General features: G+C 39.6%; 1 protein-coding gene across 2 annotated transcripts; it reads left to right on the top strand.

Annotated features, from left to right (window-relative positions):
- Positions 1–681: 681 nt before the first annotated feature.
- On the top strand, positions 682–9,307 carry LOC123509300. 2 transcript variants are annotated; one of them, XM_045263512.1, is made up of 6 exons: positions 682–793; positions 1,169–1,258; positions 2,325–2,372; positions 3,490–3,608; positions 7,527–7,656; positions 9,009–9,307. In XM_045263512.1, the coding sequence occupies exons 1-6, from the start codon at positions 761–763 to the stop codon at positions 9,249–9,251; spliced, it is 663 nt and encodes a 220-aa protein (XP_045119447.1). In that variant the 5' UTR covers positions 682–760; the 3' UTR covers positions 9,252–9,307. The 2 variants fall into 2 exon arrangements, with proteins under 2 accessions (XP_045119447.1, XP_045119448.1); XM_045263513.1 differs by having other exon boundaries at positions 720–797; positions 1,173–1,258.
- Positions 9,308–10,741: the final 1,434 nt, after the last annotated feature.

Here is a 10,741-nt window from a genome sequence, read left to right as displayed (position 1 = left end):
CCTTTCTAACACTTACCTTTTCTAATAATTTGTTCATTTTCTGTTTACACACCACAATGTTTCCTAACCCTGCCTGCGTCATTTTGTTGTTTGGCTCAATGAAATATCCTTCCATACTGAACACTGATTTAAAGCTCTCATTCACCAGGTCACTGTTTCATATATTCTATTTCCCTTAACTAGCTTGGTGATGGCCTCTCTGTTCATCATCTTCCCATTTATATACTTGTAAAAAAGTGTATGTGTGTGTGTGTGTGTGTGTGTGTGTGTGTGTGTGTGTGTGTGTGTGTGTGTGTGTGTGTGTGTGTGTTCATGCCTTGATTTAAACACTGACCTCTCGCCATGTTGCGTTTGAGCTGCCGGGGCTGTGGTGGTGGTGGTGTTGCAATGTGTCTTAAGCAACTGAAAGATAAAAATTTAGGTTTGTTTGCATTAGATTTCTTGTTTTTTCTTGCTCTCTCTCTCTCTCACACACATAGAGAGAGAGAGAGAGAGAGAGAGAGAGAGAGAGAGAGAGAGAGAGAGAGAGAGAGAGAGAGAGAGAGAGAGAGAGAGAGAGAGAGAGAGAGAGAGAGAGAGAGAGATAAGAGAAACAAAACATAAGGTACATCTTTCGAAATAAATCCTCCTCCTCCTCCTCCTCCTCCTCCTCTTTCCTCAGTGTATATAAGGAAGAGGTTTACACAAAAATGACATTGTCTCCACCAAGACAAGCACCACCACCACCACCACCACCACCACCACCACCACCACCACCAAGATGGCGCCAAAAACAATCATTCTACTACTCATGGTGAGAAAAGAATGACCATTTTTTGTTGATTTATTTCATCTATTACTTGTTGATGACTGTTGGTGAGTCTGTGTGTGCTGTGGGGCCCTGCTGGGGTGTCAGGACTGGAGCGCGATTACCCTCTCTCTCTTTCACTCAATTTTCCAGCTATATATTCTCTCTCTCTCTCTCTCTCTCTCTCTCTCTCTCTCTCTCTCTCTCTCTCTCTCAATACATAATAATAAACAGAAAATAAATCTAATGCATGTTTTTATTTATTTATTTATCTATTTATTCATTTTCACAGAAGTTAGTGTATCTTTTTTTTTTACGATCAATCTATTTAGTGTTCTCTCTCTCTCTCTCTCTCTCTCTCTCTCTCTCTCTCTCACACAGGTGATGCAAGGCGCTTATGGCTACTACCGCCGCCACCACCACTTCATGAAACTGTTCCACCCTACGGGACACAACTGTAGCCATGCTGTGGTACACACACACACACACACACACACACACACACACAGATAAATGGAGATATGGAGACAGGACACTATGAGGAAGGGAAGATGTCTGAGGGATGTTAAAAAATATAGTTTCCCGCAAAGATGTGTTGAGACGTGGAACAGTTTGAGTGAGGAAGTGGTGTCACCAATGAGTGTGCAGAGTTTTAAAGAAAAATTGGATAAGTGTAGATATGGAGATAGGGCCACACCAGCATAAAGCCCAGGCCCTGTAACACTGCAACTAGGTAAACACAACTAGGTACATACACACACACACACAAGTCTAGTTTCCCTCATAGAGTTGTGAAAAATTGGAATGAACTTGATGAGGTTGTAATGGCTGGGACTGAGCACACTTTTAAGGAGAAATTTGATAAAAGATATACAGACAGGACACCATGAGTTTACTACCCTCCCGCAAACCACAACTAGGTAAATACAACTAAGTAAATACAGGTAACTCGATTTACACAACAGATGCGTTCCAAGAGGCATTTCTAGATTCGCGTAAAACAAACTTGTAATTCTCATAAGAAACACTAGATATTAGGGGGGATGCAGGATGTGGTCCAAATCATATAGAAGCAAACCCATCACACAAATTTAATTCATTATATTTTTTCGGTCGCGTATTAACAAAAATCGTCAATTAAACATGCATACATCAAGAGTTATCTGTACACACACACAAAATCAAGTTTATAAATTGATTAACGGAGTGGATCAAGTGGATAATGAGAAACCGATCCTGAGAGAAGAATATGACATTAGAAGCACAAGATCGCATAGTAAAAAGCTGAGGAAGGGAAGATGTCTGAGAGATGTTAAAAAATATAGTTTCCCGCAAAGATGTGTTGAGACTTGGAACAGTTTGAGTGAGGAAGTGGTGTCAGCAACGAATGTGCAGAGCTTTAAAGAAAAATTGGATAAGTGTAGATATGAGACGGGGCCACACCAGCGTAAAGCCCAGGCCCTGTAAAACTACAACTAGGTAAACACACACTTCCTAGTACTAATGTTCCCCTTTCTTCTTTCCCCCTTCAAAACAGGCTGGTGGGGTTCCGGTTGACCCTGATATGGAGCTAACTACTGGACAGGTAAGCCAACACACACAGTAAACAAATACGCAATAACACATGAAGCTCCATCGATGAGTCAGGCCGGGATAGCTTTCAAGACATTTGTTACTGACTTTTGGTTAATTATTTTTTTACCTTTAAGGAAACTGGCATTCAAGTAGATCTTTTTTTTGTAACCCTTTCAGTACCATGATGTAATTTCTTATTCATTCTAGTTACTATTTGGTGATTTTCTACAGCTTCCGAAACTCATGTAGGGATTAAAATAGTTACATCTCTGCCCTACTCTTCCTAATGTCAATAAAATGGTCTAATGAAACACAAATCTCAAGGTAAAAATATATCCCAGTATTCAAGGAGTTAAAATAATGAAGACTGTGGCCATTAATCTTCTGCTCTCCATACATCCTTGCTAATGTCAATAAAATGGTCTAATGGTACACAAATCTCAAGGTAAAAATGTATCCCAGTATTGAACAAGTTAAAATAGTGAAGACTGTGGCCATTAATCTTCTGACCTCCATAGACCCTTCCTAATGCCAATAAAATGGTCTAATGGTACACAAATCTCGAGGTAGAAATGTGTCCCAGTACTGAATGGGTTAAAATAGTGAAAACTGTGGCTATTAATCTTCTGACCTCAATAGACCCTTGCTAATGTCAATAAAATGGTCTAATGGTACACAAATCTCAAGGTAAAAATGTATCCCAGTATTGAAGGGGTTAAAATAGGGAAGACTGTGGCCATTAATCTTCTGACCTCCATAGACCCCTCCTAATGTCAACAAAATGGTCTAATGGTACACAAATCTCAAGATAAAAGTGTGTCCCAGTACTGAATGGGTTAAAAGAGTGAAGACTGTCGCCATTAATCTTCTGACCTCCATAGATCCTTGCTAATGTCAATAAAATGGTCTAATGGTACACAAATCTCAAGGTAAAAATGTGTCCCAGTACTGAAGGGACTAATATACTTCTTTTTAAATGGCAGTTTAACTTTTCTCTCTCTCTCTCTCTCTCTCTCTCTCTCTCTCACTACAACCTAAAGAATAACCAAACCTAATACATGTTTTTATAAAGAAATTGAAGTTTTATAAGTCGATTTAACTTATCTGTTCTCTCTCTCTCTCGGCAGTATTTCAGCGTGGCAGGAGATTACTACGTGAAGGATTATGTTGTGCTCAGGTTTTATATTTGCCCTGAAGAAATCCCATCAATGATAACAAAGCCTTGGATGTTTGATTGCTGGAACAGGTATGTGTGTGTGTGTATTTACCTAGTTGCATTTACCTAGTTGTAGTTTTACAGGGCCTGGGCTTTATGCTCATGTGGCCCTGTCTCCATATCTACACTTATCCAATCTTACTTTAAAAGTATGCACACTCGTTGCAGACACTACTTCTTCACTTAAACTGTTCCACGTCTCAATACATCTTTGTGGGAAACTATATTTTTTAATATCTCTCAGACATCTTCCTTTTCTCAGCTTTTTACTATGCGATCTTGTGTTTCGAATGTCATATTCTTCTCTCAGGATCAGTTTCTTATTATCCACTTGGTCCATTCCGTTAATCAATTTATAAACTTGTATCAGATCCCCTCTCTCTCTCTCCCTTCTTTGTTCCAGGGTTGGTAGATCCATAGCCTTTAGTCTCTCCTCATATGTCATCCCTTCAAATTCTGGAACCATTCTTGTAGCTATTTTTTGTAGTCTCTCCAATTTCCTTATGTGTTTCTTTTTATGACGGGTCCACACTAATCCTGCATATTCCAATCTGGGTCTTATTATAGTACTTATCAATTTCTTCATCATTTCTTTGTCCATGTAGTGAAATGCTATTCCAATATTCCTCAGCAAATTATATGTCTCTCTGAAAATTCTATCAATATGGCTTACTGGTTGATTGTTTTCTTCCATCGTCACTCCTAAGTCCTTTTCCTTTTTTACTTTCTCTAGTTCTACTCCATCTCCCATCTTATAGATTCCCTCGGGTCGTCTTTCACTCTTTCCTATTTCCATGACATGGCTTTTGTCCACATTGAATTCCATTTCCACTTTTTACTCCATTTCCAGATCTTATTTAGGTCTTCTTGCAGTATTTCACAATCCACCTTTTGCTTTATAACTCTGCACAGTTTCGTATCATCTGCAAACAGATTTATGTAGCTGTTCACTCCTTCTGGCATGTCGTTTATATAAATGAGGAAAAGTATTGGCGCCAATACTGACCCCTGTAGCACTCCACTTTCTACTGTTCTCCACTTGGACTTCATATCTTTAACTACCGTCCTTATTTCTCTCCCCCTCAAATAATTTTCTATCCATCTCAATGTGCTTCCTTTTAAGCCACCCTTCTCCTCTAACTTCCATAGTAATCTTGCATGTGGCAATTTGTCAAACGCCTTTTTTAAATCCAAATAAATACAGTCAACCCATCCCTCTCTCTCTTGTACTCTATCAACTATTCTAGAATAGAAACTCAGTAAATTAGTTACACAAGACCGTCTTTTTCTAAAACCAAATTAGCTATTTGATATTAATTTGTTGTCTTCAAGAAACTCGATCCATTCTTTCACACATCTTGCATATTACACTAGTTAGTGATACCGGTCTGTAATTTAAAGGTTCTTCCTTCCTTCCGCTCTTATATATGGGAACCACCTCAGCTCTTTTCCATTCTACTGGTACTGTTCCATTTTCTATTGAGCATTTTATGATGTTGTATATAGGACTTGCTAGTTCTTTGCTACATTTTTTCAGTATTCTGCCCGAGACTTCATCCGGGGTGTGTGTGTGTGTGTGTGTGTGTGTGTGTGTGTGTGTGTGTGTGTGTGTGTGTGTGTGTGTGTGTGTGTGTGTGTGTGTGTGTGTGTCTCCCCTTTCTCTTCTGTTTTCCAGGGTCAGAAGTTGCATTCTTTTCAGTCTGTCTTCATAAGTCAAATCTCTTAAGTCAGGCACCATTTTGTTGCAGCCCTCTGTACTTTCTCTAGTTTCAGGCACCATTTTGCAGTTGTGTGTGTGTGTGTGTGTGTGTGTGTGTGTGTGTGTGTGTGTGTGTGTGTGTGTGTGTGTGTGTGTGTGTGTGTATTTACCTAATTGTAACATACGGAAAGAGCTATGCTCGTACTGTCCGTCTCCATATCTACTAATGTCCAGCTTTTTCTTAAAATCATGAATATTCCTTGCGTTGACCACTTCCACGTCTAAACTATTCCATGCTTCCACCCTTCTATGAGGAAGCTATATTTTTCACATCTCTCCTATAAGTGGCCATTTTATTTTAGTTTTTCCCATGCCCTCTCGACACTCTTTCATTCCACATACACAGATCTTCCCTATCCATTTTTTCCATGCCAATCATCACTCTGTATATTGCTATCAGGTCTCCCCTTTCTCTTCTGTTTTCCAGGGTCGGAAGTTGCATTCTGTTCAGTCTGTCTTCATAAGTCAAATCTCTTAAGTCAGGCACCATTTTTGTTGCAGCCCTCTGTACTTTCTCTAGTTTCCTTATGTATTTACCTATTTGTGATTACAGGGCCCAAGCCGTAGCTCTCTATGTCCTGTCTGTTTGTCCACACTTGTCCAATTTTTCCTCCATTTGACTGACACTCGCCGCACACACCACATCCACGCTCAGTGTTCCATGCATCAATGCTCCGATACGGGAAGCTATACTTCTTGATGTCGCTCGTGCAGGAATCCTTCAGTATTTTCTTTGGGTGTCCTCTTAGGTAATTAGTGGATGCCATCGTGATCAGGTTCTCCCTATCCAATATGTCCACTCCATGTACTATTTTGAACATTGTTATCATATCCCCTCTGACTCTTCTTTCTTCCAACATGCTTCATTCCAGCCTATTTAACCTCTCCTCATACGGTACCTCCTTAAAGTCTGGTATCATTCTTATTGCTAACCTCTGCACTCTTTCCAGTTTTTTTTTGTGTGTGTGTGTGTGTATTTACATAGTTGTATTGTACATGGTTAGAGTGGGGGTCATAGTGTCCTGTCTCCATGTCTCCATTCATCCAGTTTTTCTTTAAAGCCATGTATATTATGTGGTGTAACAACTTCATCACTCAATGCATTCCACTTTTTCACCATTCTGTGTGGTAATCTGTACTTTCCAATGTCCTTCACACACTGCCTCATTCTGGTCTTTACATGTCTTCTTGTCCTTCCATCTTTTCCTGTCACCACCACCAGGTCTTGCTTCATTACTAAATCATTTCTTTTGTCAATTTTTCTTAGTCTAAATAATTTCTAAGGAAACTGTGGGAGTAAAATTCAAAGCTTTTATTATTATTACTATTATTTGTCATTTATTTGTCATTTTTCTGGTAAGTGAGTGAAATTCAGTTTTTAGTTTTATTCATTTCAGGCGAGTATGAAATCCTGCTTTTTTTTTTTTTTTTTTTTTTTACTTATTTTTATTTATTTCCAAGTCATTTTTTTAGGTGAGAGAGTGAAATCAAACAGTTTTACTTATTTATTTACCTATCATTCATTTTCAAGTCAATTTTCAGGTGAGAGTAAGTAAAATCCAGTCTTTTTTTTTTATTTCTATTTATCTATTTATTTCTAAGTCAATTTTTCAGAATGAGAGTGAAACCCATTTTTTTTTTTTTTTTTTACCTTTTTATTCCTAAGGCATTTTTTTTTTTTTTCAGAGTATGGGTGAAATTCATTTTTTATTTATTTATTTATTTATTTGCTTATTTTTTCATTCCTAAGTCATTTTTTCAGAGTGTGTGAGTGAGTGAAATCCAAAGCTTTCCTCTAATTTTCAAGTGTCTATTTTACAAGCAAGTGAGATCAATCCCTAGTTTTTCTAATTTCCCAAGGCATTTTTTCAGCGTCCCACACAAGCAGTTGATGGAAAATAATGACATGTTGAACAGAACCATTTAACTCTCTCTCTCTCTCTCTCTCTCTCTCTCTCTCTCTCTCTCTCTCTCTCTCTCTCTCTCTCTCTCTCTCTCTCTCTCTTTCTCTCTAATATCATTTGACACTCTCTCTCTAAAATTATCTGACTCCCCTCTCTCTAACATTATTTGACACTTTCTCTCTCTCTTTTGCCAACAATATCCAACTCTCTCTCTCTCTCTCTCTCTCTCTCTCTCTCTCTCTCTCTCTCCACCAACATCCAATTCTGGCCCTCCCTGCCTGACAGAGTGCCAGTGCCCATCACTAAGGACTCTAGCAATGCCCTGCTGGACCTGAAACTGATATACTACCACAATTTAGCTGTCACTAGAATCAAAATACCCAGGAACATCACCTGTAACCGCTGTGGTTTGCAGGTAAGCTGGGAGTTAGTGTGTGTATGTGTGTGTGTGTGTGTGTGTGTGTGTGTGTGTGTGTGTGTGTGTGTGTGTGTGTGTGTGTGTGTGTGTGTGTGTGTGTGTGTGTGTGTGTGTGTGTGTGTGTGTGTGTGTGTGTGTGTGTGTGTGTGTGTGTGTGTGTGTGTGTGTGTGTGTGTGTGTATTTACCTAGTTGTAGTTTTCCAGGGCCTGGGCTTTACGCTGGTGTGGCCCCGTCTCCATATCTACACTTATCCAGTTTTTCTTTAAAGCTCTGCACACTCGATGCTGACACCACTTCCTCCCTCAAACTGTTCCAAGTCTCAACACATCTTTGCGAGAAACTATATTTTTTAACATCTCTCAGACATCTTCCCTTCCTCAGTTTGTTACTATGCGATCTTGTGCTTCTCTCAGGATCAGATACCCATTGTCCACTTGGTCCATTCCGTTGATCAATTTATAAACTTGTATCAGATCTCCTCTCTCTCTTCTCTGTTCCAGGGTTGGTAGATCCATAGCTTTTAATCTCTTCTCCTATGTCATCCCTTTAAATTCTGGAGCCATTCTTGTAGCCATTTTTTGTAGTCTCTCCAACTTCCCTATGTGTTTCTTTTTATGAGGGGTCCACATTACTCCTGCATATTCCAATCTAGGTCTTATTTTAGTACTTATTAATTTCTTCATCATTTCTTTGTCCATATAGTGAAATGCTAATCCAATATTTCTTAGCAAATTATATGTCTCTCTGAAAATTCTATCAATATGGCTTACTGGTTGATTATTTTCTTCCATCGTCACTCCTAAGTCCTTTTCCTTTTTTACTTTCTCCAGTTCTACTCCATCTCCCATCTTATAGATTCCCACGGGTCGTCTTTCACTCTTTCCCATTTCCATGACATGGCTTTTGTCCACATTGAATTCCATCTCCCATTTCTTACTCCATTTCCAGATCTTGTTTAAGTCTTCCTGTAGTATTTCACAATCCTCTTTTTGTTTAATGACTCTGCACAGTTTCGCATCGTCCGCAAACAGATTTATGTAGCTGTGTGTGTGTGTGTGTGTGTGAGTGTGTGCAGCTACCGTATGTGATTGCTAGCTTGGTATAAGCGGGGGGGGGGATGGGGAGAGAGAGAGAGAGAGAGAGAGAGAGAGAGAGAGAGAGAGAGAGAGAGAGAGAGAGAGAGAGAGAGAGAGAGAGAGAGAGAGAGAGAGAGAGAGAGAGAGCATGCATCTGTACACCACACTTATACACTTTTCTCCTTCTCCCTGTGCGTACCTCCATGTGTGTATGTGTTTATCCATCTGTGCGTGTGCGTCCATACGTGCGTGTGTGTGTGTGTGCGAGACAGATTGAGGCAGAGGTGAGGGAATGCATGAACTGCCCAGTAAAGGATTCTGCATCAACCTGTGCCTTTATCAGCATCAACCACATTGTCGACTCTCCACCAAATCATCCAGGCAGACCCAATAAGCATTCCTGGCAGAAGAGACCCACTGGACCCCAAAAGTACATACCAATGGGGCCCTACAGATCCGGAAGACCCTCCAGACCAGGCAGGAGTGTGGGAACGCACAGACCAGGACCGTATTAGAAGCAAGAGAGTCCAGTGTCAGAGGTTGTGTCAAGATAAGAGGAGCCACTTATCCCTTCAGTTCTGAGATGCTTTACCTTGAGTTTTATGTGTGATTTTACTGACATTAGGAAGGGTTTATGGAGGTCAAAAGGTTAATGGTCACAGTCTTCACTATTTTAATCCCCCACATAAGTTTCTGTAGCTGTAAAAAGACACCAAAAAGTAACTAGAATGAATATAGAAATGCAAGTTTTCGATGTGATTAAACTATTTTATTATTAAGAAGGGTTTATGGAGGTCAGAAGGTTAATGGTCACAGTCTTCACTATTTTAATCCCCACATAAGTTTCTGAAGCTGTAAAAAGTCACCAAATAATAACAAGAATGAACACAGAAATATCAGTTTTGTGTATGATTAGACCATTTTATTGACATTAGGAAGGATTTATGGAGGTCAGAAGATTAATGGCCACAGTCTTCACTATTTTAATCCCCACATAAGTTTCTGAAGCTGTAAAAAGTCACCAAATAATAACAAGAATGAACACAAAAATATCAGTTTTGTGTATGATTAGACCATTTTATTGACATTAGGAAGGATTCATGGAGGTCAGAAGAATAATGGCCACAGTCTTCACTATTTTAACCACCACAGAAGTTTCTAAAGCTATGTAAAATCACCAAATAGTAACTAGAATTCACTATTTTAATCACCACACACCAAATAGTTACCAGAATGAATATGAAAACAAGTTATGCTACTGAAGGGGTTATGAGACTTGAGATGGGAAGATACCATGACACCTGACACTTGACACACAGATGCACAGAGGTATCCTTCCTGATGATAAAAGTTGGTGTGTGCATCAAGGCAGGGAACGGTGTGTGACGTTCCTCCCTCTGCCACCACCACCGCCACACACCACCATTGCAAACTGTCAACCGTCACACAAGACTGTCTCCTTCACCAAATAAACTCACCACAAGCACCAATCATGATACTTATTGTTACCCTCTGTTGTGTGTGTATTTACCTAATTGTATTTACCTAATTGTAACATACGGGAAAAGAGCTATGCTCGTGTTGTCCCGTCTCCATATCTATTAATGTCCAGCTTTTTCTTAAAATCATGAATATTCCTTGCGTTGACCACTTCCACGTCTAAACTATTCCATGCTTCCACCCTTCTATGAGGGAAGCTATATTTTTTCACATCTCTCCTATAAGTGGCCATTTTAGTTTTTCCCATGCCCTCTCGACATTCTTTCATTCCACATACACAGATCTTCCCTATCCATTTTTTCCATGCCAATCATCACTCTGTATATTGCTATCAGGTCTCCCCTTTCTCTTCTGTTTTCCAGGGTCGGAAGTTGCATTCTTTTCAGTCTGTCTTCATAAGTCAAATCTCTTAAGTCAGGCACCATTTTGTTGCAGCCCTCTGTACTTTCTCTAGTTTCCTTATGTGTTTCTTTAAGTTCGGAGCCCACTGTATTGTTGCATATTC

Source organism: Portunus trituberculatus, chromosome 26 (genome assembly GCF_017591435.1).
Source record: "Portunus trituberculatus isolate SZX2019 chromosome 26, ASM1759143v1, whole genome shotgun sequence".
Taxonomy (NCBI): domain Eukaryota; kingdom Metazoa; phylum Arthropoda; class Malacostraca; order Decapoda; family Portunidae; genus Portunus; species Portunus trituberculatus.
Note: the sequence above shows the minus strand (reverse complement) of the source record. Positions and strands in the feature narration are given on the sequence as shown.